The sequence below is a fragment of the Dipodomys spectabilis genome, unplaced genomic scaffold (genome assembly GCF_019054845.1).
Source record: "Dipodomys spectabilis isolate Male_0828 unplaced genomic scaffold, ASM1905484v1 ptg000219l, whole genome shotgun sequence".
Classification (NCBI taxonomy): domain Eukaryota; kingdom Metazoa; phylum Chordata; class Mammalia; order Rodentia; family Heteromyidae; genus Dipodomys; species Dipodomys spectabilis.
Window position 1 is genome coordinate 30699 of NW_024870896.1, and position 27085 is coordinate 57783.

At 59.5% G+C, this 27085-nt stretch overlaps 2 protein-coding genes across 2 annotated transcripts; one reads left to right on the plus strand and one right to left on the minus strand.

Annotated features, from left to right (window-relative positions):
* Nucleotides 1-563: 563 nt before the first annotated feature.
* On the plus strand, nt 564-22793 carry Stoml1 (stomatin like 1). Its single transcript, XM_042697475.1, has 9 exons — nt 564-717; nt 2288-2394; nt 3338-3487; nt 3953-4156; nt 4461-4656; nt 4985-5203; nt 5377-5570; nt 12950-12955; nt 22762-22793. Exons 1-7 carry the CDS (start codon nt 585-587, stop codon nt 5568-5570), a joined length of 1203 nt encoding a protein of 400 aa, XP_042553409.1. The 5' UTR covers nt 564-584; the 3' UTR covers nt 12950-12955; nt 22762-22793.
* Loxl1 (lysyl oxidase like 1) lies at nt 10400-26089 on the minus strand. Its single transcript, XM_042697382.1, has 6 exons — nt 25036-26089; nt 16020-16128; nt 13530-13667; nt 12878-13034; nt 11667-11762; nt 10400-10519 (listed from the first exon to the last, which is right to left on the minus strand). The coding sequence occupies exons 1-6, from the start codon at nt 26087-26089 to the stop codon at nt 10400-10402; spliced, it is 1674 nt and encodes a 557-aa protein (XP_042553316.1).
* Nucleotides 26090-27085: the final 996 nt, after the last annotated feature.

Here is a 27085-nt window from a genome sequence, read left to right on the forward strand (position 1 = left end):
TTCGGGAGGCTGAGATCGGAAGATCGCGGTTCAAAGCCAGCCCGGGCAGGAAAAGTCCAACTAACCAGCAAAGCTTCGCGGACCACCTTGCCCTTTGTGGCAGGAGATCGGCCCCCACGGGCCCGGCTTGCTGGGCAGGACCACTCACCAGGCCCTACAGCAACCGCGAGCGCAGACGCAGCTCACGCATCGCCCGGCGAGGGCTGATGACGGAGAGCATTCCGCCTCTGACCTTCCCCGCCCCTTCTCAAGGAACGACCGCGCCAGGCTGCAGTGCGGTCCTCCAGCCGCGAACGGCGCTGTGGAGCGGCGCACGCGCGGACGCCGGCGGTGCTCCCGCTCGGCACTCGACGCGCGGGTGAACCGGAAGCGGCGGCGGGGGCGTGGCCCTTCGCGGGGGCGGGGCCGGCGCAGGCGCGGGGCGGGGCCGGCGCAGGCGCGGGGCGGGGCCCTTCGCGGGGGCGGGGCCGGGGCGGCGCGGGGCGGGGCCGGCGCGGGGCGGGGCCGGCGCAGGCGCGGGGCGGGGCCGGCGCAGGCGCGGGGCGGGGCCGGCGCAGGCGCGGGGCGGGCCCCGGTCCGGAGCGATGCTGGGCCGGGCCGGGTACCGGGCGCTGCCCCTCGGGGACTTTGACCGCTTCCCGCAATCCAGCTTCGGCTTTCTGGGCTCGCAGAAGGGCTGCCTGGACCCCGAGCGGGGCGGCGCGGGCCCGGGGGCCGGTGAGTGGCCGCCCGGAGGGGCGGACCCCGGGGGGGGCGGGTCGGAGCCCCGGGCGGAGCCGCGGCCCGGGGACCGGGGTGCGGGCCGGGGGCGTGGAGGGGCGGGGCGCCCCGGGTCCGCCCTCCCGGGCCCGGCGGCGGCTCTCCCGGGTTCCCGTTCCCCGGTGCATGTGCCGAGCCGAGGCCCCGGCCCCTCCCCGGGGTGGGCGCCGGGCCACGCGGCTCCGTCCGCGGGGAGACCCGCTACTCCCGGGCTGAGGTCCGAGTCCGAGGATCGCGGTTCCAAGCCAGCCAAGGCAAGACAGTCTGTGAGACTCTCATCTCCGGTGAACCAGCACAAAGCCGGACGTGGAGCTGTGGTTCAAGTGGTAAAGCGCCAGCACTGAGGGGGAAAAGCTCAGGCAGGGACAGCGCCCAGGCCCTGAGTTCAAGCCCCAGGACACACACACATGCCTCCTCTACCATCACCACCACGCCCCAACAACAACAGAAGACACTGCTTTGAGCTGCTCCGGGAGTCTGCCCTGGCAGTTCTAGGATCTGCATTCACCCCGGCCCCCAGGCCCCCAACTAGTGACAGCCATCCCTGTCCAGCCATCTGAGGCCACGCCCTCAGTGGGTTCAGACCAGGCTGGGAGTGGAGGCTAGGGGCCCCAGGGTATAGAAAGCCAAAGCAGCCTGGGCCTCAGGGAGGACAGGACGGAGGTTTTTTTGGCTGCTTTCTGGCCAGGGTTAAGACGAGAGCAGGGAAATTCAGCCCAGATTCTAGGCTGCTTCTGCCCTCCCTGCACCTCCTCTCTCCCCCCCTCCAATCCTGGCCTCTTCCAGGCATCTGGACCTTCCACTGGGATGAGTTTAATCTTCCCAGCCCAACGTCGCCCCAGCTTGTGAAAATGAAATACAGATGTGGTTCTGACTTTTTTTTCCTCTGGGTTTTGAACTCACGGCCTGGGTGCTGTCCCTGAGCTTTTTTGCTCAAGGCTAGCGCTCTACCACTTGAGTTATAGCTCTACTTCTGGCTTTTTGGTAATTAACTGAAGAGTTTCACAGACTTTCCTGTCTTGGCTGGCTTTGAACCTCAGTCCTCAGATCTCAGCCTCCTAAGTAACTAAGTTGCTAGGATTACAGGTGTCAGCCACCAGCAACCAGCACTCTATGTTTTTGAAGCTGAGTCTTGCTATGCAGTCCAGATTGGTCTTGAACTCAAGCTTCTTCCTGCCTCAGCCTTCTAAGCGCTGGGATTAGTCATATGCCACTATACCAGGCTTGAAAGTTTATATTTTTGATAGTTCTTAGAGCATTTCGGTGGGGAATATATTAAAGCTCATCTGTGGCTCCCATTAGTGAGCAATTAATGCTCTTTCACAGACTGGGACATAAGGAGCGCTGGGATGCACACTTCTGGGGGGCTTGGGAGAGAAGGAATGGGCTGCGCAGGCAGCATTCAGTTCAGGGCAGCATGCTCTGTGCAGCATGCATGCTCTGTGCCAGGCACTGAGTTCAAGGAGCGCTTGGCTTTTCAGGTGCAATGGCTGTGCCCTGATTCCCTCCATTCTCTTGACTCCCCCAGACTCCCCCCAAAGCTGGTCCTCCTGCCTCTGCCATGGCATCATCAGTTTCCTGGGCTTTCTGCTGCTTTTGATCACTTTCCCTATTTCCGGCTGGTTTGCCCTGAAGGTAAGGCTGGCACTACTCACCCTGGAGAAATAGGACCACAGTGAGGACTTTGAGGAATGAATTGCCTCAGGTTCTACCTCCTCCTGCCCTTGAATATTGTCACACCCCTTAAGCATGGACAAGGGAAGGGTTGCTCATACCCATTTTTCAGATGAGCAAATTGAGGCCCAGACTTGTCCCATGTTGTCCTGGGGAGCTAGTAAGGAGAAATGAGTCTTTCAAACTCCTGGGATCTGGACTCTGATTTCACTGCCATTTCATTCTCCCTTTGGGTTAGACCAAATTAGAAATTAAAAACAAAGTAACACCCAGCTTGCTTAGAATTCGGGCCTTGTTTTAAGCAGGAGGCGGTGCAGAGGAGCTGCTGGAGCTGCTGGGGACCAAGGCCCAAGGCCTCCCTCAGCTTCTGTAGGAAACCTCTGGGTGCCTGTGTCTGGAGGGGGAGTCCTTAAGTGCCCCCGAGAGTTTAGTTCTCAAATGCCACTGAAACCAGTACTGTGTGACCCAGGCCCAGTCACGATGCCTTTCTGCCCCTTCATCACTCAATTTGGACAAAATGGCTTCATAAAGGGCTCCGGGGAGTAGAAATTGGCAGGGCCCTTTGCTCAGGTGCAGTCAGAGCAGCCCAGCCTCTCCTCTGACAAATGCAGGAGCAGACGGCGGCGTCCTGGCACGCATCCTGCCCTAGCTTCAGGCCACAGAGATGAAGCGATGGAGACACAGGCTCTTGGGAGGTGTCCAGAACCACAGTCAAATCCTGATTTGCATAGAGGCAGTGTGACTTGAGTCCCTCTCTGAGCCTTTCTCATCTAAAAACAGGCTAGGGTTCCTGACTGTGTCCCAGGGGACTAGGCCAGGGGGTGAAAGGGCAGGACTTGGCAGAGGGCATTGGCCAGCCTGGGCCACACAACCTGCAGCTGGTCTCTTTGCTGCTGCGGGGCAGGTTGTACCCACCTACGAGCGCATGGTGGTGTTCCGTCTGGGCCGGATCCGGCCCCCACAGGGGCCTGGCATGGTTTTACTACTGCCCTTCATCGACTGCTCTCAGAGGGTGGATCTGAGGACCCGAGCCTTCAACGTCCCTCCTTGCAAGGTGAGGGGTACCTGGTGCTGTGGGGGGGGGGGGGGGGTGAAGGGTAGAGCTTATGCCCAGTGAGCACAGGTGCCAGCACCTTGGCCTGCCAGCAGCCACCTTGGAGAAGAGAAAGCAGTTGAGGATGAAGGCTCCACACACCAGACCCCAGCTAATACTTAGACACTAGTTTTGTTGTTGTTGTTGTTTAGCCAGTCCTGAGGGTTTTTGGTTTTTTTGCTCGAGGCTGGTGCTCTACCACCTGAGCCACACATTCCACTTGTAGCTTTTTTTTTGGGTGGTTCACTGGAGACTGGAGTCTCACAGACTTACCTGCCCTGTCTAACCGAGATGCTCAGCTCTCAGCCTCCCGCGGGGCTGGGATGACAGGCCTGAGGCCCCACGCCCGGCTCCTCCTTTGCTTTGGGGGAGGCGGGCGGGCAGTGGGGGGCCCGGGCCCGTCCTCCCGGCCTCCTGCCCCAACAGCTGACCTCCAAGGACGGGGCCGTGCTGTCCGTGGGGGCCGACGTCCAGTTCCGCATCTGGGACCCGGTGCTGTCGGTGCTGGCCGTGAAGGACCTGAACGCGGCCACCCGCATGACGGCCCAGAACGCCATGACCAAGGCTCTTCTCCGGCGGCCTCTGCCCGAGATCCAGATGGAGAGGCTCAAGATCAGCGACCAGCTCCTGGTAGGCGGGCAGCCCCGCTCCGGGCTTTCCAGGCTCTCGACTCTGAGTCTTGGCACGTGCGGGCGCCTTCGTCTCGGGTCTGCGCATGCTCCCAGGGGCCTCGCCTACGCCTGATCTCCATCCGCGCATGCTCCCAGGGGGCCTCGCCTACGCCCCCTGTCTCTGGTCTGCGCATGCTCCATGTGGCCTACCGCGTCCTGTCTCTAGTCCGCGCATGCTCCCGCTTCGGCTCTCCATCTCGAGCTGTACTGACCTAACCCATGCCCCCCCCATCCCGCTGTCCCCTCCCCCGGGTTTTCTCCAGCTGGAGATCAACGACGTGACCCGGGCCTGGGGACTGGAGGTGGACCGGGTGGAGCTGGTGGTGGAGGCCGTGCTGCAGCCGCCCCAGGACGGCCCGGCCGGGCCCGGCCTCGACAGCACCCTCCAGCAGCTGGCTCTCCACTTGCTGGGCGGAGCCCTGAGCCCGGGGGCGGCAGGTGCCCTGCAGCCCCGGCCAGGTGAGCAGCCGGGAGGAGGAGGCAGTGGACCTCGATCCTCACGATCATCCAGCCACATCCCGGCCTGGTCAGGCAGCCTTGTGCAATCCGCATGGCTGTGCAGTGTCCAGACCCTTGGCGGCCTCGGGGTGGGCAGCCGTCCCAGGCTGGAGCTGCAGGGACACAAGGCTGGAAACTTGGGGGGAGGGGGGGGGTCCCTGTCCTAGCATAGGAAGAAGCTTGAGTAAGAGGCCTGAAAGGAAAACCTGAGGAAATGGCCACCAGAGGCCTAGAGGCCTCTGCCATCAGGACCTCAGCCCTGAGCTCTGGCCTCCCTGCCTCCCTGCAGCCACCCCCGACACCTTGGAGATGCTGAGCGAAGTGGAAGCACCGGCCCCTTGCAGTGCTGTGGGACCCGGCCCTGAGCAGCCCGTGGCGGAGGGGCTGCTGACCGCCCTGCAGCCCCTCCTGTCCGAGGCCCTGGTCAGCCAGGTTGGGGCCTGTTACCAATTCAACGTCATCCTGCCAGGCGGTAACCAGAGCGCCTACTTCCTGGACCTCACCACAGGTGCGCCTCCCCTCCCCCCCCCCCAGGTTTATTGGAGGTAGAGGCTCACGGACTTTCCTGCCCCGGCTGGCTTCGAACTGCGATCCTCAGATCTCAAGTCTCCTGAGTAGCTGGGATGGCAGGCGTGAGCCACCAGAGCCCAGATTTTATCGTTGTTTTCTTTCTCCTCACAGGGCGAGGCAGGGTGGGACGTGGGGTGCCCGATGGTGTCCCCGACGTGGTGGTGGAGATGGCGGAGGCGGACCTGCGGGCGCTGTTGAGCAGGGAGCTGCGGCCCCTGGGGGCCTACATGAATGGGCGGCTGAAGGTGAAGGGCGACCTGGCTGTGGTCATGAAGCTGGAGGCTGTCCTCAGGGCCCTCAAGTAGCTGCCTTTGCTGTCACCAGGACGATCCAGCCGGATACCTTGTGTCAAGCCAGTGGGGCTTCTTGGAGGAGGTGTTGCTTTGCACTGGGGCGGGCTGAGGCGCGATGAAGTTTGGAGGCCCAGCCAGGAGGCCATGGATGGAGGCCAGGAGATGCTGGAGGCTGTTCTGTACTTGGTATTGCGCCCAGCGGGTCTCTGGGTAGGCCTTTGCCTGTGTCCAGCTCAGCTCACTGACAGTCCCTGAGCTGGCCACCCAGCGTGGAGATGTAACCAGGTCACAGAAACCGCGCTGGCCAAGCCTGTGTGATTGTACAAAGCCGAGGCCTGGGCTCCAAGCCCCAGGGTGGATGGAATGCGCATGTGTCAGGCTGGCCTGGCGGGGCAGGGCGGGGCACAGCCAGCCTGCAGCACCCCACAGCCAGGCCCCAGCTCACCCCGCATGCCTGATGGAGCTGCGTCTCGAGACTCGCGGTCCACGCTTCTCTCCGGAGGGGCAAATAAATGTGAAGTCGGTTTACACTGGAACTGAGCGCAGAGACCTGGGTTGGGGGGCACTGGGTAGACCAGACAGGGGTTGGGGGGCAGGAGGTGACAACCCCCCTTTCCCTGCCAAGGCCTACCCTGGGCTGGTGCAGAGCTCCCAAGATACTACGTGAAGTGAGCAGTGAGGGTGGAGTTGGGGTACAGTTTACCAGCCAGAGCCGGGCCGACCACCATCAGCTAAGTGACAGGCAGGGGTGTCCTGCCCACTGTGGTGACCGCAAACCAGCCAGCCCCGGCTGGTCCCTCCTACAGTCCTCCCCCTGGGTTGGGGCCCCTTCTTCAGGTCTGCGGGGTCACTCTGGAGGGTGTGACCACCTATTGGGCCCTGCCCTGTTCCAGGACTTCCTTTCCTGTCTCCACCCACCCCCAGCCTGGGTCTTACACATGGTATTCACTCACTCAGGCCGTCAACAAGGCTGCCACTGCGCCTGCACGGGGAGATTGCATCACAACTCTGGGGATTCTGAACCTGCTCATTTTGTCTGAGGTTTTGTGGGGCCTTTGGGGAACAGGGGTGGGAATCAACCTCACTTCCTGGTAAACAGACGTATCTGGGTGTTGGTGTGGCTGGAGGCTAGGCTTGTGGCCGGCCTGGCCAGTACTTTAGCCTCTGCCCTGCAGGGAGGGCCATTCTCAGGTGAGGTGGTCCAGATCTCAGAGGTGGAGCCCTCTCCTCTGCTCAAGAGCTCAACCCTCAGCGGAGGGAGCATAGGTCGCTAAAGCTTCAACCAGGGAGGGCTCAGGCACAGGTGGGCTGGGAGAAGGGGAGGAATACTTTTCCTAAAAAACCACAGGCCTAGGGGCTGGTGACTCATGCCTATAATCCTAGATACTCAGGAGGCTGAGATCTGAGGATCACAATTCAAAGCCAGCCATAGTAGAAACATCCGTGAGACTCTTACCTCTAACGAACCACCAGAAAACTGAAAGTGGCGCTGTGGGTCAAGTGGTAGAGCGCTTGCCTTGAGCTGAAGAGTTCAGGGATAGCACCCAGGCCCAGGGTTCAAGACCCATGACTGACAAAAAACAACAACAAAACCCCACAATGGACAATGATAATAGACTATGCTAGTTGATGTTTATGTTCATTATTAATACAGAATTAATCCATTCACCAGTTAATTTTTTTTTAATAGTTATAAAGGCAAAGTGCAGGCACTGGTGGCTCAGACCTATAATTGTAGCTGCTCAGGAGGCTAAGATCTGAGGATGGAGACTTGAAGTCAGCCCAGCAGTCAAATCCTACAGACTTTTTATCTGCAATTAACCACCAGAAAAAAGCTGGAAATGGAGCAGTAGCTCGAGTGATAAGAGGGTTGGCCTTGGGTTAAAAAAAAAAAATCCAGATAGGAGCATCGAGCTGTGCGTTCAAGCCCCAGTACTGGGTATGCATGTGCGTGTGCACGCACGCACACATACTCTATGGCTGGATGCTGGTGGAGGTTCAAGGTTGGAGGCCAGCCTGGGCAGAAAAGTCCTTGACTTCACAGCACGGGGACATGGCTCTGCCCTGTGGCCCAGACAGAGCCTAGCCCTGAGGAGAACCAGCTTGCTGTGTGTGCGTGTATGGGAGTGCGCGCTTGTGTGTGTGTTACTGAGTCTTCACCTCGGGGTCTCACACTCTTAGCTTTTTCACTCATGTCTGGTGCTCTACCACTTGAGCCACATATCCACTTCCAGCCTTTTAGTGGTTCATTTGGGATAAGAGTCTCAGGGCTAGGAAATGGTGCTGTGGCTCAAGTGGTAGAGCGCTAGCCTTGAGCTGAAGAGCTGAGGGACAGCGCCCAGGCCCAGAGTTCAAGCCCATGACTGACCAAAAAAAAAAAAAAAGTCTCAGGGCTAGACTGACTTGGAACAGTAATCCTCAGATCTCAGCCTCCTGAGTTGCTGGGATTACAGGCGTGAGCCACTGGTGTCTGGCACCTTGTATCCTTGTATCTTGCATTGTCCAGGAACAGGAGGAGGTGCCCAGTAGGAGGCCTCTCAGTAACACAGGGCTTACAGTGACAGCCTGTGGCCAGCAGGGGACACTGTGGTGCCAGGAGAGACGGATGAAGCAGGGGCGGACCTGCGCTCTGGGCTCTGGGGTTTCACTCTGGAGGCTTTGTCTTTGTGGATTTGTGCTTCTCTCTGCAGACCTGGTGGGCCTGGCCCAGGGGACGAGGAGTTCCTTTAGGAGTCTGAGAATTCCTTCCTAAGGACCAGCCCTGTCACACCTTCATGATCAGAGGCCTGCGTGCCACAAGCCCCACAGGGAGTTCTGGCGTGGTGACGCAGGACGGGCCATACTGGACAGGGCGAGCGACTGGGGGAGGGGGGTCACAGCCTGGTACCTCGTGGGCATCTGGGACACTGGGCAGAGGAGGCCGAGCTATGGTGAAGAACACTTCAGTCAGGGCTGGGTCCTCTCTCGGGCCACTTTGCCAGCCCACCTGTCTGCCCAGGACAACCAGTACCCCGTGTCCTTCAGGGACCCCCAGACCCTGCCTGGGAGGCCCATGCCCTCACCTTGGGTCTCTATGTTGGCCTCCACTCAGCTGGGTGACAGCCCAGCTCCCCTAAGCCAGCTGCAGCCCCAGTAGTGTGCCTGATGGCTCAGAGATGGGGTTTTCCTTCCCATTTCCTTCTCTTTCCATCTCTATCCTTTTCCCTGCCAGACAAAGCACAGCTCTGGGGCCCGGCCAGGAGCTGGGCAACACTGGGCCTCTGCTCCCCCATTTCCTTCCTGACAGCCAGCCATAGAATGAGACCTGGGGGAGGTGGCCAAGCCTCTGGCTGCCCCTCTGCCCCCCCCCCCCGGCCCCTTGCAGCCAGCTCAGCTCTGGGCAGGCAGAGCCGCATGTTAGAAAAACTTGGTTTTATTCAGTCCAGACCTGGGCATTCTTGCTGTGTGGGATGGCCAAATATATATACATATACATATACATATACATATATATATATATATATATATAATTATAAAATCCAACAACCACTCCGACGGTGCTGTAAAAGGCACGGAAGGCCTGCCACCAGAACTGCTGTGGCCTTGGTCCCCAAGTCGCTCCCTGAGGCCGGCAGGGAGGCGGGAGTCCGCTGCTCCTGGGGTAGGTTGGGGGGGGCTGGGCACCTTGGTGGGGGGCTTCATGGGGTACAGGGACTGCTTCGGAAAAAGACACTGGCTGTCTTCCCTGTACACTTCAGGATCTAGAGAGAGAAAGAGAGATGGTCAGGGTGAGCTACAGGCTGGACCGCCATGCCCAGCCTGTGGGAGGGAGGGATAGGTAGAAGCCCCTCTCCCCCCACACACATCCCAGAGGCCTGTGCCCCTGCCCTAAATTCCAGGCCTGTTTACTAGCCATTAGTGAGGTGCTACTGCCTGCTTGGGTTCGCAAAGGATCTGTATTTTTCTTTTTCTTCAGAAACTGGTTGGAAAGCCACAGGCATCAGTTCCTCGGCCTTTCTGGGAACGCTCCGTTCCTCCATCCCACTTCCTGTGCGTGCCTGCGGCCAGGTCATGGCGACGCGCTAATAACACGAGTCCTGGCAAGCACTTATGTACAGAGCAATGGGAAGGAAGGGAGGGAAGAGGAAGGAGGCAGGCTTTGAACTTAGATCCTCAGACCTCAGCCTTCTGAGTAGCTGGGATGAGGGGGAGAACCTTGGGACTGCGGCTGGCTGGTTCCAAGCTAGATTACTGGTAATGGGGGACTCTGGGGCCAGATCACGTGATAAGCGGCCTGGGGGCCTCAGCTGCCAAGGCCTCATTCTTGCCTCTGAGGCAGGTACTTGGTTATCATTAAGAAAAGCTGCTCAAGCCAGGCTCTGTGGCTCGAGCCTGTCATCCTAGCTGCTCAGGAGGCTGAGGATGGAGGTTCAAAGCCAGCTCAGGGCAGGAAAGTCCATGAGACTCTCATCTCCCATAAACCACCAGCAAACCAGAAGTGGTGCTGCGGTTCGAAGTGGTAAGAGTTCTAGCCTTGAACAAAAGAGCTCAAGGGGCAGTGTCCAGGCCTGGAGTTCGAGCCCCAGTACTGACATCAAGCATACATGTACATGCACATGAACACACAGCACTAGGATTGCGGAGCCCATCACTGGAAACGTCTCAGAGACTAGCAGCACCGGGTCCCAGATCTACGCTAGCCCCGTGACCCTGCCACCAGCCTCCGACGTGGGGTTGGCTGACCAGGCTGGTCCCGCGGAGCCCCGCCCTAGCTACGCGTGGCCATCAATGTGGCCCCAAGTGCCAGTGCTGGGCGTTTCCAGCGGTGCTGCCTGTGACCCAGGCCCAGTCTGAGCTGCCACTTACTGCACGATTTTACAGTTCGTCGTGGAAACGTAGCGGCCTGTGTAGTGGATGTTACACCTCACCACATTGTTGGTGAAGTCAGACTCCAAAACAATGTACTTGGGGTTCACGTGCACCTGGAGGAGGGAGACAAGAGACAGGGAGCATTATCAGGGATGGGGGCATCGCTCCCCCAAGTCACCCGGAAGAAGGTGGTGAGAAGAGACAGACACAGAGAGGAGAGTCCACAAAGACGTGGCCTCGGTTCACGCCTGTAATCCTGGCTACTCAGGAGGCTGAGATGTGAGGATTGAGTTTTGAGGCCAGCCTAGGCAGACATATCCCAGAGACCTCTCTTTTCTCCAATTAACCAGCAGAAAAGCAGGAAGAGGCGTGGCTCAAGTGACAGAGTGACAGCTTTAAGTAAAACAGCCCAGTCATGGAGCCAAGGTTGGCTGTGCCCAGGGCAGGCTGTGGCCACGTGGCCTGGTGTCACCCACACCAAAATGCCAGGCTGGCTGTGTGGAGGGTTTTTTTTTTTCTCATTTCTTTCCATTTCTTCCTTTCTCTGTGTTTTTCCCAGTTTCTTCTCCTCTTTCTTTTTCTTTCCTTTTCTTGTTGGTCCTGGGGCTTGAACTCAGGGCCTGGGCACTGTCCCTGAGCTCTTTCTCTCAAGGTTGGTGCTCTACCACTTGAGCCACAGCGCCCCTTCCGGTTTTCTGGTGGTTCACTGGAGCTAAGAGTCTCATGGACTTTCCTGCCTGGGCTGGCTGAGAGCTGAGGATCATGGCTCCTAGGTGGGCTTTGAACCGCCATCCTCAGCTCTCAGCCTCATCAGTAACTAGGATGACAGGTGTGAGCCACTGACGCCTGGCCTTTTCCTTTCCTTTTTCATTTCTCCTTTTTTTATTTTTATTTTTTGGTTGGATTTAACACTCAGGACCTTAGTTGGATGGGTGCTCTACCACTGAACTCACCCCTCCAGACTATTTTTTCCCTAGTAGGATTTTAAGTGTTTTGCCTGGGGACTGCCCTCAAACGATGATCCTCCTACCTTCACCTTGCCATAGCTGGGGCCACAGATGTGTACTGCCATGCTTGGCTTGTTAATGAAGGTGGGGTCTGGATGGCTTCTTCGTCTAGGCTGGCCTCAAACCACAGTCCTCCCTAAGTTACTTAGGGGATCTTGGCCTCCGGAATAGCTGGGATTGCAGGCAGGAGCCCCTGCTCCCAGGGGGCTTTGGCGTGATGGCGGGGCGGACCAGGCTGGGGACCAGGACCCACCTTGAGGATGTAGTTGCCTGGCTGCACGTCGGTGATATCAATCCACTGGCAGTCGATGTCCGCATTGTAGGTGTCATAGCAGCCCGGGCTCAGGCCCTGGCAACAGAGGCAAGAGGCCAGTCAGCCCCCTCCCTGACACCTGCCCCCCCCATCATTCTGGGGCCTCCTGCCCCACCTCCCATGCTTCCTCCTCCACCTCAGGCCCTTCCTGAGGCTGTGGATGGAACAGAGGGAAGTGGAAGCCAGAGGGAGGGATGAGGGAGAGATGCCAGGTAGTGATGATCCTGGGTGGAAAGGCTGGGCATGGCAGTGCACACCTGTAACCCCTGGCTACTGGGGAGGCAAAGGCAGGGGGATGGGAACTCAAGGCCAGGACAGGAAATGTGATCTTGAAAACAAGAATGAAAGGTGTGTGTGTGTGTGTGTGTGTGTGTGTGTGTGTGTCAAGCTCATGTCCTTGAATTTACTGTCCAGTAGAGCAGGAGAGAGAGACAGAGAGACAGAGAGGAAAACAGAAACACAGAGGGAGAGAGATTGGATGAAAGGCAGAATAGAGAGTGGTGGCTCATGTCTGTAATCTTGGCTACTTAGGAGGTGGAAATCACGAGGATTGAGGGTTGAGGCCAGCTCAGAAGACCTCTACCTCAAGTCAGACACAGCAGTGTGCAACCTGTGATCCCAAGTATGTGGAAAAGATAAGTGGAAGGATCGTAGTGTGAGGCCAATCCCCCCACCCCAGACAAATAAGAATAAAAGCAAAAAGGGCTGGGATGTGGCTCAAGTGGTAAAGCACCTGCCCAGCAAGTGCAAAGCCCTGAGTTCACTCCTTTATACTCCAAACAACCAAGAAGAGACAAGTACCAGGTGCCAGTGGCTCACGCCTGTCATCCTAGCTGAGATCTGAGGATGGAGATTCAAAGCCAGCCCTGAACAGGAAAAGTCCACGAGACTCTCATGTCCAATGAACCACCCAGAAAACCGCAAGCAGAAGTGTAGCTTTAACATGGCAGAGCCCTGGCTTTGAATAAAAGAGCTCAGGACAGCGCCCAGGCCCTGCGTTCAAGCTCCAAGATCAGCACCAAAAAAAGACAAAGTGGCTGCGTGGACAGACTGAAGGACAAGCGGACAGCTTCCGGGCCTGGTGGTGGCCCTGGGCACGCTGGAGCTGAGTGGTCACTGGCTCCGTGCCCATGGAGCCCGGCGGTGCCCACCTGCGTGTGTGACGTGCATGCGTAACGCTTGAGGTTCCCGAAGTCGCAGGTGCTGTCCTCCAGGCAGAAGCTGGCCTTGTGCCCCTCTGCCACCTTCATGCCCGTGGCTGCATCCAGGAGGTCGTAGTGGCTGAACTCGTCCATGCTGTGGTAATGTCTGCGGGGAGGGGAGGGAAGGGAAGAGGAGAGGAGGGGAGGGGAGGGGAGGCGAGGCCTGGGCTCTCCTGGCCTCTCACCCTGTTCCCCTCCTGCACTGGCCCACGTACCAGGCCCCGCCCCGCCCCGCCCCAGGCTGAGGCCCCGCCCCGCCCCAGGCTGAGGCCCCGCCCCGCCCCAGGCTGAGGCCCCGCCCCGCCCCAGGCTGAGGCCCTGGCCGGCCCCGCCCCGCCCCGCCCCGCCCCAGGCTGCGGCCCTGGCCGGCCCCGCCCCGCCCCGCCCCGCCCCAGGCTGTGACCCTGGCCGGCCCCGCCCCGCCCCAGGCTGAGGCCCCGCCCCGCCCCAGGCTGAGGCCCCGCCCCAGGCTGCGGCCCTAGCCGGCCCCGCCCCGCCCCGCCCCAGGCTGAGGCCCCGCCCCGCCCCAGGCCGCGGCCCTGGCCGGCCCCGCCCCGCCCCGCCCCGCCCCAGGCCGCGGCCCTGGCCGGCCGCCACTCACTGGTGGCAGCTGTGCCACTCCCAGGTGTGGCGTGGGCGGTGGGGCAGGAAGTCAGCCGAGCCCTGGTTCTTCACCCGCTGGGGGAAGCGCAGGAGCACCCGCAGGTCGTAGTCGGTGGCCTCCGGGGCATAGGCGGTGCTGCGGGGTGACCCAGGAGGTTCAGCACAGCTGTATCATGTCCTGCCCGGGCAGGGCCCCCCCCCATTCCCTCAGGACCCTGTGCTGTGTGACTCTCCAGCGGCCTGATGATGTGCCACCTCCTCCAGGCAGTCCGCCTAGATTGCTCCACTGAGACCCCGAGCACATGCCCCTCCCATCCCCCCGACTTTCCTGTGCCGCGTGGCCCTCACTACTCCCAGGTGATCGGGCCAGCTCTCCCTGATGACATGGCTTCCAGGCCAGCAATCTACCTGTTCCTTCCAGGAGCCTAGGGTCTCCTGCCGATTACCTGCCCACCATTCACCTATGTCTCCCGTGATCCCACAGAGGCAGGCCTTACAGGAAGGAGAGAGGAGGATAGAGGGAGAGGAGACACAGGCTGGAGGCCTGGCAGAGGCCCCGTTCCCTAGGCAGTGGGTGGCAGCTGCCCTGGCTGGCCTCATTCAGGTCTGGGCCGTGAGGCCACAGCAGACACAAGGGATTAGATTTCTCTGAGTATGTCTGGACAGCAGGCGGTTCAGACGTCTGTCTGCCAGGATGTTCGGCCTCGTCTGGGGGCGGGCGTGGGGGGGAGGCCTGACCTCTGTCTGCGTCTGATCCTCCTTTCTTCCAATTAACTCCTGCCCTGCCCTCGTGGGAAATGGTGAGATTCCCACTGCAGGCTGTGTGCGTGGCCGCAAGCTCACAGGGAGATCGGGAGCAGATGCCAGCCCCACCGGGCCCCTGGGCCTGCAGTACTCGATCGACTCTGGCTGGCTGTGGTGTGTGACTTGTGTGGCTCCAGCCGGGCCTGGGACCGAGCTTGAGAAAATCCTTGTGGCCCCTCTCATGGTTGGGCTCCAGCTTGACAGGGCTTCCTGCATCTCAAGCCCCACGCCCAGTCTCCAGATGCCTGGGCCCTGCAGACCCCTCCCGCCTTGACCTCACTCAGCCCCGGCGCGGGAGCCATGTATCCTGGCTCTCCCCCATCCTGCTTGCTTGGTTTGGCCACTGGGGTCTGGATGAGGAGCTGCTCCTTCTGGCTCTAGCAGGCGGTTCTGATCTAGGAAAGGGGGGGCAGGAGGCCTCCTCCTCACCGGCCTGGGACTCAGGGTGCTCTGGAAAGAAGAGCTTTGAGCCAGGCACCCGTGGCTCATGCCTGTCATCCTAGCTACTCAGGAGGCTGAGATTTGAGGATCACGGTTCAAAGCCAGCCCGGGCAGGAAAGTCCGTGAGACCCTTATCTCCAATGAACCACCAGAAAACAGAAAGTGGTGCTGTGGCTCAAGTGGTAGAGCTCTAGCCTTGAGCTGGAGGGCTCAGGGACAGTACCCAGGCCCTGTATTCAAGCCCCAGGGCTGGCCCAAAAAAAGAAAAAAAAAAAAAGGTGAAAGTAAAGAGATTTGAAACTTTTTTTTTTTTTGGTCATGGGGCTTGAACCTGGGCCTGGGTGCTCTCCCTCAGCTCTTCAGCTCAAGGCTAGCGCTCTACCACTTGAGCCACAGCACCACTTCCAGCTTTTTTCTGCTAATGTGGTTCACTAAAGAATTGAACCCAGGGCCTTATGCATGCAAGGCAAGCGCTCTACCACTGAGCCACCTTCTGAGCCCTCAAAACTTTTTTTTTAAGTACGCAATTAAGGAAAAAAAAATTACTTTCAGCCAGGTACTAGTGGCTCACACCTGTAATCCTAACTACTCAAGAGGCTGAGATCTGGAGGATTGTGGTCTGAGGCCAGCCAGGGCAGGAAAGTTCATTAGAATCCAGCTCCAAAACTCATCAATAAAAAAGCTGGGCTGCACCGGGCACCGGTGGCTCACACCTGTCATCCTAACTACTCAGGAGGCTGCGATATGAGGATCACAGTTCAAAGCCGTGAGACTCTTCCAATAAATCACTAGAAAACTGGAAGTGGTGCTGTGGCTCAAGCAGTAGAGCGCTTGCCTTGAGCTGAAGAGTGCAGGGAAAAATACCCAGGCCCAAAGTTCAAGCCCCATGACCGACAAAGAAAAAAAAAGCTGGGCTAGAGGTGTGGTTTAAATGGTAGAGCACTGGCCTAGCAAGTGCAAGGTCTTGAGTTCAATTCCCAATAGTTCACTGCCCACCCTCCCCCCCCAGATAAGATTCTTTCAACCTGGACGTCAGCAGAGCTGCAGACTGTGGCTTCAAGTCCTCTGCGCGGCGGGGAGGAGGGAGAGGGGAGGGGGGGAGGGAGACAGCACACGCCACTTGTGTTATCAGGGAGAGGCAGAGACTTGAGCGGTGAACTGGGGGGTCAGGCAGGGTGCAGGCCGTGCAGCTGGCACAGGCGCTGTTTCTGGGGGTCCCCTGGTGGCGCCCCTGGATCCTTACCTGGCCAGACACTTCTCTTCGGCGGCGCAGCGCAGGGAGTACAGGTGCGCCCTCTGCACGTAGGTGGACGCTTGCACGTAGTTGGGGTCCGGGACTAAGTCAGGGAGCCCTGCGCGGAGGAACAAAACAACAATGGCACCGAGGGAGTTGGGCCAGGCTGGGTGGACACCCCACACCTTCCCCACCCTGGCTGGGCTCCCAGATGGTGGGCCCCAGGCTCGGGACCGCTCTGTGGGGTGGAGGCCTAGCGACCTCTTGGCAGAGCCGGGACGTGAGCAAGCACTGGCAGACAGGGCAGAGTCTGGAGTTAGAAAGGCGAGACCAGGACAGCCCCAGGCCTTGGCCTGGTGTGGGCCAGGTGGGTGTCGGGAAGGAAGGTGTTCAGGAGCTGGGTTCCTCCCGCCCCTGCCCAGCCACACAGGAGTCAGGACGAGCAGAAGTATCTGCAGGTGTCGGACGCCCACCCACAGTGGGGTGAAGAATACTGGTCAGGAGTGGAGGCCATGGGCACCCCCGTACTCCCTTCTCAGCCTGACTTGGGAAGCCGGGCACCGGCGGCCAGACCTGTCATCCCACCTACTTAGGAAGAGGCTGAGATCTTCGGATCAGGGTTTGAAGCCAGCCCAGGGCAGGAAAAATCTGTGAGATTCTTATCCCCAATGAACCTCCAAAAAAGCTGGGAATGGAGCCCATGGCTCAAGTGGTAGAGCACTAGCCTTGAGAAAAATTGCTCAGGGACAGCACCCAGGCCCCTGAGTTCAAACCCCAGGACTGGCACAAAAGAAAGAAAGAGGGCTTAGTGGTAGAGTGCTTGACTAGCATGCAGGAAGCCCTGGGTTTGATCCCTCTGAACCACATACACAGAAAAAGCCACAAGTGGTGCTGTGGCTCAAGTGGTAGAGCCACTTGTACAAAAGAAGTTCAGGGGCAGTGCCAAGGCCCTGAGTTCAAGCTCCAGGACTGGCAAAAAAAAACAAACCAAAATTTAAAAAAAAAAAAAACAAAACAAAGGAAAAGCTGGGCGCTGGTGGCTCACGCCTGTAATCCTAGCTACTCAGGAGGCTGAGATCTGAGGATCGCAGTTCAAAGCCAGCCCGGGCAGGAGAGACCGTGAGACTTCTATCTCCAATAAACCACCAGAAAACCGGAAGTGGCGCTGTAGCTCAAGTGGTAGAGCGCTCGCCTTGAGCTGAAGAGCTGAGGGACAGCGCCCAGGCCCAGAGTTCAAGCCCCACAACCGACAAAAAAAAAAACAAAGGAAAGAAGGAAAAAAAAGAAAAGTGAGCTTGGTCTCTAAATCCCTTTCTCTTGGGGATTCTGTCAATGAAGTGAGCTTCTAAGATTTTTCCACTTCTTTGAAGCCCTCTGCTCTTGGGGGGTGGGGGTGAAACTGGGAATGGGGGGAAAGGAAAGGGTTTCCCCCTGTAGTCCAACCCCTGACCCCTGACCTCAGCTTAAAGCGCCAGACAAGGAGGCAGAGGAAGGGAGGTCTGGCCTCCAGATCTTCGAACCCACACATTCCCCGGGGTGCCCAGAGACTGCTCTGCTCTCTCTGGGGCCAGGCCTTCTCCTGGGGCGCTGGGGGAGTGGGGGGCGGGGAAATCCTCTTCCTGGGGAGCCTGGGCCAGGCAGCAGGGTTATTCCTCCCCTATCTGGAACCCCGAGAAAGCTTGGAGCAGGGGCGGGGGGGGGGGGTGAGGATGAGGTGGCCCTTTCTTGGCCAGCCCAGAGCTATTACTCGAGCCCCCAGGAATGTCTGCTCTCATTTCCCCAGGCACCCAGGTCCTCAAGCCAGCTGGGAGCCGGTCCCCCCTGCCTCTGGCTCCCTGAGACCCCTTGGAGGAGGGGTCTTCACCATAGGAAGGGGTGGGGTTAATCTCATGGGACGCAGTGGTCAGCAGCAGACAGTCTACTCCCCTCGACCCCCAGGCTAGGCTTCAATAAAGGCTGTACAGCTGGCTCTGCTGGCCTGATGTCTCCTCTCCAGGCCAGTTCCTAAGCTGAAGCCACAAGCCAGGAAGTTGGAAGAGCCAGAGCCAGAGGCCAGGGGCACTGAAGGCCAGTGGTGATGCACTTAGGCTCAGTCCTGACCTAGAGCCCTGATCCCAATCACACACTGAGCCCTGATCCTGGTCACATACTGAGCCTTGACCTCGGTGATACACTAGGCCCTGATCTCGGTGACATAATGAGCCCTGATCCTGGTCACACACACACGGAGCCCTGACCCCAGTGACACACTGTGAGTTCTGATCACACAAAGAGCCCTGACCCCAGTGACACACTGGGCCCTGATCCCAGTCATACACAGAGTCCTGATCCTGGTCACACACTGAGCCCTGATCTGTCAGACGCTGAGCTCTAATCCCAGTCACACAAAAGAGTCCTGACCCTGGTGACACACTAGGCCCTGATCCCGGTCACACACAAGAGTCCTAACCTGACACACACACAACCCTCACCCTGGTCTAACACTGTGCCTTGACCCTGGTCATACGCTGAGTGCTGGGGACCCCGCCTGGTCTCTAAGTCCATGGATGCTTCTCCTTTGGTGCCCTCCTCCACCCCACCCCACAGGGCCCCCTCCCCCAGACAGTGCTAGTGCACTGTGGAGACACTGGAGATTAGTCATGCTGTTTCTAGTACTTCCATGAACTCATTCTTACCATTATTCAATAATTATTTGTTCTGTCCACTATGGGGGCTTCCTGACCCTTCTTTAAAAAAATAAAACAAAAACAAACCTCTGCCTGGCCCTGGGGTTCAGGCAGGGCGAGGACACCCCCGGGGCCCCCTGCTGAGGTCCCTAGGATTGCGGGCACCCCCTCCCTCAGCTGGTATGTTTTTCCAGGAAAGAACTCAGCCTCCTTCTCTGGGCTGTGTTCCCAGGGGGACGTTCGGTCAGCAGCCAGGCCTGCAGGCCTGGGGCGGGGGAGCCCTGAGCAGGGGCCTGGGGCTGCCCGCAGGCACTGGCTTATGAGGTCGGTTCACACTAGTCGGGGGTCAGTTCAGAGCAGCCTGCCACAGCCCATCCCAACAAGTGTGCGCAGCCAAGGAGGCTCCTGCCTGGGTCTTGGTGGAATCCACCCGCCGGGGGGCCATCGTCACCCAGGGCCAGCGGGGCTTTGGAACTAGAGGCACACACATGGGTTCTAGCCTGGTGCTGCTAGCACATGCCTGCAATCCCAGCTACTCAGGAGGCTGAGCTCTAAGGATTGAGGTTCAAAGCCAGCCAAAGCAGGGAAGTCCATGAGAGACTCTCATCTCCAGTTAACCAGCAAAATGACAGAAGTGGAGATGTGGGTGGATCAAGTGGTAGAACGCCAGCCTTGAGTGAAAAACCTAAGGGCCAGCAACCAGGCTCTAAGTTCAAGCCCTAGTGTGTGTACACACACACACACACACACACACACACACACACACACACACACACACACACACACACAGAGAGTCCAGGGAGAACTTCTAGATACTCCAGCTTTTATAAATGCATACAACTGAATTCAGCTCAATTCCCAGTTCAGCACAAGACTGAGCATTACCCTAGGTCTGTCCTCCTGCTGCCCCTGACCTCAGCCCTGACCCCTGGCTTTTTGCTGATTGATTGGGAGTCCAGTGCCTCATGGATTTTCCCTGTCTGGCTTTGAACCTCGATCCTCAGATCTCAGCCTTCTGAGTCGCTTAGAAGGCAGGCGTGAGCCCCCAGCGCCCGGCCTTTGCCTTCCCCTTTCTGAAACTCAGGTTCCCTGTCAGCATAAGGAGCTTGGAGTGGTAGCTGGTGTGTGAGCCCAGGTGGAATGGATCCCTAAACACTTGGCTATGAAAACATTCGCTGCATTTCCGATCCTTGGCCAAGAGCCTGCGACCTTTGCTGACCTGGCCAGCTCCACATTTCAGCAATCAGGAAATGCTCCCACGGTCTGACCCAAGTCCTTCCTGCTTCATTAGCAGTCTGTTCCCTCCTGGCCAGGGGAGGGGGCCGTGTCCACATTCCTGTGGCTGCCTGCCCCTCACCTGTCACCCCTGCGCTTCCTCTCTCTCCTGGTGGGTCCAATCAACCCCTGCTGTCTGTCTTCCAGCTCCAAGGGACAAGGAATGTGGAGCCCCAGTCTCTCAAGCCAGCGGGGGGGCTGGGGCATAAACAGAGCCTGGCAGGAAGCCATCTGTCCTTTGTCAGCTATGTGCTGAGAATGAGGTTTTGGCAATGCCAAACTTCTTCCACCAGACCCCCCCCACCCACTCCAGCAGCCCCCTAGGTGGGGGTGGGGGGTGGGAAACACAGCCCCCTCCAAGGCTCACCTGGCTCCAAACCCCATGAAAGGATCACCTAATAATCAGAAGATTAAGCTGTCAGCACAGCTCAGGAGTGTTACAGCTGCAGGAAGCCTGCAGAATCTACCAGCTCAGGAAAGTGGGTGGTGATGGCTGTAAGCGGCAGGCCTAGAACCTCCTCTGACTCCCCGCTACTGACAGGGGTGAGCCCAGGCCTTCAGTGGTTTGTCTCAGTGGGACCACAGAAGCTGGGTAGGATGAGGAGTGTGGACCCAGAAGCTGGGTGCTTGCTGGCGTGCTGAGACCTCCCCTCCGTGGAGATGGGTTAGGGATGCTTTCAACTTCCGGCCCCCGCCTCGGGGCCCGCACCTGTGTGTCCTCAGCGGGCAGGTGAGGACGGCCGTGGGATCTGCAAAAGCCACCTTGCATTTCCAGGCAGAGCTGGGTGACATTCTCAAAGCCACCCCCGCCACACACCCATTTGGCTTTTTGTTTTACTCTGGGTGGGTGCTGGTCCTGGGGCTTGAACTCAGGGCCCCGGTGCAATCCCTGAACTTTTGTGCTCAAGGCTGGTGCTCTACCACTTGAGCCACAGCTCCACTTTCATCTTTTTGGTGGTTCACTGGAGATAAGAGTCTCCGACTTTCCTGCCTGGGCTGGCTTTGAACGTCAATCCTCAAGTCTCAGCCTCCTGAGTAGCTAGGAGGACAGGTGTGAGCCCTTTCTTTGGAAAGGCAACTCGCTTTGGGTCTGGCAAGCCCATGGCTCCAGGCATCCTTGGAACAGGGGACCAGTGGGCCATCTCCCAAGGTTTGATCGCCACCCAGTCTGCATTCCCTTTTGCTCTAGCATCCTGGACTCCAGGACTAGGTGATGGTAAAACACCTGGTTTCTGGGGGACCCATCTGCAAAGGAGGGGACCAGGCCCAACCCTCTGTCACAGAACCACATAGAAAGCCTCTTGGTCCGGCAGCTGGGGCGGGCGGCAGGCCAGGGCCAGGGGGAGGGGACCCAGCCTGAGCCCCTTCCCGCCCCCACCCAGGCTGCGGCTGGGCTCTGCTGGGCAGGAATGCTGGGCCCAGGAATTGGAAGCAGGTGTGGGTCAGCTGCTGGAAGGGACCTCCGCCTCCTCCTTGCTTCCAAAGGATCCAAGCCTTTGTGCCTGGGGGTTTCTGTGTATGTGTGTGTGTTGCGTGTACATGCATGTATGCACGTGCACACGCATGTGTACCAATCCTGGGGCTGGAACTCAGGGCCTGGCTGCTGTCCTTTTGCTTTTCCACTCAAGGCTGGTGCTCTACCACTTCAGCCACACCTCTACCACTTCGTGGACTTTTCTGCCTGGGCTGGCTTCGAACTGTGATCCTCAGATCTCAGCCTCCTGAGTAGCTGGGATGGCAGGCATGAGCACTGGCAGTGAGCAAAGTTGAAGTTCTTAGGCTACCTGGGTGATCAGCAAATGGCTTGGGCTGCTACTCTGCCTCTTTGGGGCTGTAGGCAGCTACCCCAAGCCCTGTGCAAAAGGGAAAGTGACCCCAAGGGCCTGGCAACCTGGCTGCAGGTAGACGTGAGCTAGACAGTACCCCTATAGTGCCCAGGCTGCTCTCAGGCTGGTCCCCTTAGATGTGGATAAGGGGACAGGATCGGTTAGCTGAGGAGTTCTACAGTCCCCATGGAGACCTAAGAGTTCTAGGCTGAGGTGGAGCTCTTGTCTTCAAGGCCCTGGGAACCAAGGAAGCTTTCAGTGCAGGGATGGGGGTGGGGGTGGAATCTGCTTAGTGCTACATGGGTTGATCTGCCTATTGTGGAGAATGGAGGGAGCACCAGGTAAAGGGAGCAGGCTGCGCTCTCCTGGCCTCTGTTTCCCTCCTCCCCCCCCAGGACAGGGATGGCTGACACAAGCCAGGCAAGGCTGGCTCAACCGCAGGGAAGGATGGCCAGGACGGCCGCTCCAAGGTCCTTTCTTACACTCACCAGTCATCGAGTCAGGCTTGGGGTAGAAGAGAGAGAGCCTGGGAGGAAAACTGTGGTCTTCTGGGACCCTCCTCCCCAGCACAGGGAAGGCGAGGGGGCTGCAGGAAGAGGAGGACCTGGTGGCAGTATTGGAAGGGGGTCACATGGGAGCTGGCTCAGACCTGGAGGCCGGCCACCCCTAGAAACTATCTGGAAAGATCTATTGTAAGAGCTGGACGCAGGATGCTGCCCCTTTTCTGGGAGTCTGTGCCCAGCTCCCTGATAGTACTACAGGCAGCTCTGGGTGGTCCCGGACTCATAGGGAAGAGAGAAGACACCAAGAGGGAGTGGGGGCTCGGGACAGGCACGCAGGGACCAGTGGGTGGTGCTCACATGTGTTCAGTGTTGCCAGGACATACCCACGCCTACACAGGGCAGCGGGCTGCCAGCACCGGCCTCAGACCCCGGGGTGTGCGGCAGCGAGGAGTGAGGTCAGACTCTGAGAATCCATCCCCAGCTCCCACACCAGGCCTGGGGGCCCTGGACCTCCCCAAGCTGGGATTTTTCCATGACCCCAACTGAGCTCCCTGTCTGGGCTCTCTGTGAGCCCAGACCAAGGCCACCCCTACCTCATATCCATTCCCTTCACAACCGGGGACACACTGGGAGGATGCACAACTCTCGAGGCTGGACTTGGACACCTCCTCCTCCAGGGAGGCCTCCCTGGGACCAGCCTCTGATTGGGGAGGACCCTGCTCTATCCTGAGAGCATCTAGGTGCTTCCTACCCCATTGGTGGGGCAGAGCCTGGATGAATCTGTTGAGTTCTGCCTTCAGGAAATATGTGTATGTGTGTAATACTACATATATATTAAATATATACTAGATACATGTATGTTTCTATTATACATAGCCTCAGATTCACTCTAGCCCAGGCTGGCCTCAAACTTGAGCTCCTTCTGCCTCCATGTCCCAAGTGTTGGGATGACCGGCATGTATTCACCACCACACCCAATTAGAGAAACATCTCTGACCCAAAATGAACTGTAACGTTCTGGGGACACAGCCAGAGTCTGTACTGACCGAGCACCAAGCACCCCCTTGCAGACACAGCCTCGAGCCGCTCCAGCCTCCTGAGCCAACCGTCTGCCTTGAGAACTCACAGGCCACAAGAGGGGCCCTGAAAACCCGCTGGCAGGGAGCCCAGACACACAGTCCCAGGCCAGGCTTTGCCAGCACTGTGGCATTTGAGGCTTTGGTTTTCTCCTCTGCCCAGGGTGGGGCCCTGCTGGCTGAGCCCCACACTGAGGTCTCGCATTCTAAGAAAATCTGCCACAAGTGAAGGACTCCACGGGGAAAACATCCTCTCTCTCTTTCCCTCCCTCCCTCTCTCCCTCCCTCTCACCACCCCTTCTTTCTAGTTCTACCACGGGAGCTTCAACTTAGGGCCTGGCTTGTTCACTCACGATAAGCACTTTGCCACTTGGTTCACAGCTCTGCTTCCAGTGTTTTTGGGTGGTTAACTGGAGATAAAGAGCGGGGAGTGAGCATGGGGGGCAGAGGGCAGCAGCAGCAGTCTGAATGGGGTGGCGGAGCTCACTGTAGGGAGAGTGCAGGGATGCAGGGCGTGGGATTCTGGGACAGGAGAGGACAGGCTTCTAGCGTGCAGCCCTGGAGAGACCCACAGCCGGCCACTGTGGTGTTGAAGGCTCATGTGGAAGCCTTCTCACAGACAAAGCCCCCCCACCCCCAGGCCTCCTGTGCCTTCCCAAAGCAGGTCACAACTATACTCCCTGAGAGGCTGCAGGTAGGCCAGGACTCAGTGAGGCCAGCTGGGGGGGGGGGGGGGGGGACTCGGGAATCAGAATGAGTAATATTTAAGGTAATATTTCTAAAAATCAATGCAAACACAAAAACAAAGCCTAGGATGAACAAATGTTCCAGTATTCAACCTTCAAATGAAGAAAGGGATTATATGAATGCTGGAGGTTGCTGGCTCCCTCTTGTAATCCTAGCTACTTAGAAGGCTGAGATACGAGGATCCAAGTTCAAAGCCAGTCTGAGCAGGAAGGTCTGTGAGATGCTTACTTCCAAGTAAGCAACAAAGAGCTGGAAGGAGAGTTGTGGCTTGAGTGTTAGAACACTAGCTGTGAGTGAGAAAGCCAAGGGACAGCACCCAGACTCAGAGCTCAAGTCCTAGTAGGGACACACACACACACATACAAAAGAAAGGAAAGAGAGAGGAAGGGAAGGGAAAGGGAAGGAAAAAGGGAAGGAGGAAGGAAAAGGAAGAGAGGGAGGCAGGAAGGAAAAGAGAAAGGGAGAGAGGAAAAGAGAAGGAAGGACAGGGGAATGGGGAGACTACACTGATTTTTTTTCCCAATTTACCTGTGGTCTGACTATGTGAGATGCAGATAGAGTGAAGATCTTCTTTGGCATTTTAGGTTTGTTTGCTTGTTGTTTTTTTAATGCCTAGGGACATTCTCTCCCTGGCTTTTTCTGCACTTTCTCCCCTCATACTTTGTGGCTAGGCCATGGTACCAGGGTCTCAGGGTCTCCAGGCCCAGCCTGGGGGGGGGGGGTGTTTATGGGGGGGGGAACTGCCCTGGGATGACGTCATCCTCCCAGCCCGGTGCTCACCTGTGCCAGGTGAGGGGGACGCCCCCCCCACGCCCTCCGGGCCCCCCTCCCGGGAATGGGCATCATTCAGGGGTGAAGGCTGCCTTCCTTCTCCAACCTGGCCGGTTCTTCCCGCCTCTATCCCGCAGCTGAGGGGGGCGGTCGGGACTCACCTCGACCCCCGTTCGGGGCGGGGCGGTAGACGCTCCCCACGCTGAGGCGGCCGCGGTCGGCGTCGGGGGCGCTGCGCACCGGCAGGTACGGGGGCTCGGGCGCGCGGGCCGGGGGCGGCTCGGCGTAGGCCTCGGGGGCCGCGGGGACGAAGGGCGGGAACCAGCCGAGCCGGGGGTCGCCGCCGCCGCCGGCATCCGGGGAGCCCGGGTCCGGGAAGGCCGCGTCGGGGAAGGCCGCGTCCGGGAAGGCCGCGTCCGCGCCCACCGCGCGCTCGCTGTACAGGCTGTGCGCGAACCGGCGGTCCAGGCCGTCCGACGGCGGCGGCGCGTAGGGCCGCTCGGGGCCCGGGCGGAACTCGGGCTGCTCCTCCCCGCCGAAGTCCTCGTAACGCGGCCGCGGCGGCCCCGGGTAGACGACGCCCGCCGAGGCCGAGGCCACGGCCGCCGCGCCCGCGCCGCCGCCCGCGCCGCGGTAGTAGACGAAGCCGCGCTCGTAGGCCCGCGCCGCGGGGTCGTAGTGCTCGTAGTGGCCGACGTAGGGCGCGCGCTGGTAGGGGGCGGCCTGCGGCGCGTAGGGCGGCGCCGGGCGGAGGAAGGTGGAGGCGAAGGCCGAGGCCGAGGCCGCCGAGGAGGACGGGGAGACGGCGGTGCGCGCGCGGGCCAGCCCCGAGCCGTCCCCGACGGCCACCTCGCGCCAGTTATCCGGCACCTGGCCGAAGCCGAACGGGTGCCGCGCCTGGCCGCGCACGGTGTCGGAGGCCGCGCGGCCCGGCAGGGGCAGAGCCGGGGCCTGGCGTCGGCGGGGGCCGCCGGGGCTGCGGCGCGGCGGGGTCGGGGCGGGAGCCGGGGCGGCCAGCAGCACCCGCGGGCTGGCCCCGGCCGGCACGTACTCGGCGCCCGAGTTGAGCAGGCTGTACACCCGCCCGTTGTTCTCCCAGCGGATCAGCTGCCGCCAGCGCCCGGGGTCGGGATCGGGAACCGGGGGCTCGGGGCCCGGCCGCGCCCGCGCCAGGGCGCACAGGCAGACGCCGCACACCAGGGCCCGCAGCGCCATGGCGGCCGCTGCGCGCGGCCCCGCGGCTCGGCCCCCGCTCCGCGCTGCTCCTCCCGCGGCCTCGAGCACGGGACGGCTGCCTGGCCTGCCCCGGCTCTAGCTCTGTCCATGCTGGCCTCGACCCGACGGCTCCGCGGATGACAGCATCGCCGGGCCGGAGGGGGCAGGGCAGGGCAGGGGCGGCGCCCGGGGCCCGAGGGGCGGGGGACTGGGGGGGGGGGAGACCTCCCAGGGCCAGCCCCGAACCCCCAGCCCGGGACGAAGGAACGAATGAACGGAGCTCTCCGGGCTGCACAGTCCTCAGGGCCCCCCGGCCGGCGGCCGGCCCGGCTGCCTCCGCGGGGCCCTACGGCCCGTCGGGTTTCAGCTATGCGGCCCCGGGCCGTCCCCCCCCCCGGCCATCTGCCCAGCCAGGGGCAGGGCGCAGCGGGGAAACCAAGGCCTGGTCAGGAGAGGGAGGGGGGAATCTCCGGACTGAAGCCCCCCATTGGGGTTGGGCACCACCCTGGGGGTGGGGAGGGGCCTGTCTGACTTGGACCCAAGCATCTCCAGATGATCCATCACTTACTGGCTTCCTCTATCTCCCCCCCCCCCCCCAACCCCACACACACTGATTTTCAAAAGCCAGTGCTAAGAGACTCTAATCCTGAGTCTCAGGTGCACCCCGACTCTTAAACCTGAAGATAAAAGATCCTGAGGGTCAGCCTTGCACCCCCCCCTCCTCCACCCTTAGCACACCTCTGGACCTTCCTCTCTGTCTGTAGGATGTGTTGGGCCATCATAAAGCAGAGGCTTATCTACATACGATCAGCAGAAGGTAGACTCAGAGCTTCTGTTGCGGGTTCTCTGAGCGGGTTGCTACAGATCTGATCTGTTGAGGATTAATTAGTCTATATGATCCCTTCAAGAAAGATTGGCTATTCTTTCTGAGGGTGGCAGGGGGTGGGAAGAGGTTCTTGAAGTTCACGTTCTTTCTTTGGTGTCCAGGAAATCCAC

Excerpts from the sequence above, each read along its gene's own strand:
- Loxl1 (XM_042697382.1), bottom strand. The coding sequence starts at position 26,089 with ATGGCGCTGCGGGCCCTGGTGTGCGGCGTCTGCCTGTGCGCCCTGGCG. Across the intron at positions 16,129-25,035 it reads CGCCCCGAACGGGGGTCGAG|GGCTCCCTGACTTAGTCCCG; the intron begins GTGAGTCCCGAC and ends TCCTCCGCGCAG. Across the intron at positions 13,668-16,019 it reads GAAGAGAAGTGTCTGGCCAG|CACCGCCTATGCCCCGGAGG; the intron begins GTAAGGATCCAG and ends GTCACCCCGCAG.
- Stoml1 (XM_042697475.1), top strand. The coding sequence starts at position 585 with ATGCTGGGCCGGGCCGGGTACCGGGCGCTGCCCCTCGGGGACTTTGAC. Across the intron at positions 2,395-3,337 it reads CCGGCTGGTTTGCCCTGAAG|GTTGTACCCACCTACGAGCG; the intron begins GTAAGGCTGGCA and ends GCTGCGGGGCAG. Across the intron at positions 5,204-5,376 it reads CTTCCTGGACCTCACCACAG|GGCGAGGCAGGGTGGGACGT; the intron begins GTGCGCCTCCCC and ends TTCTCCTCACAG.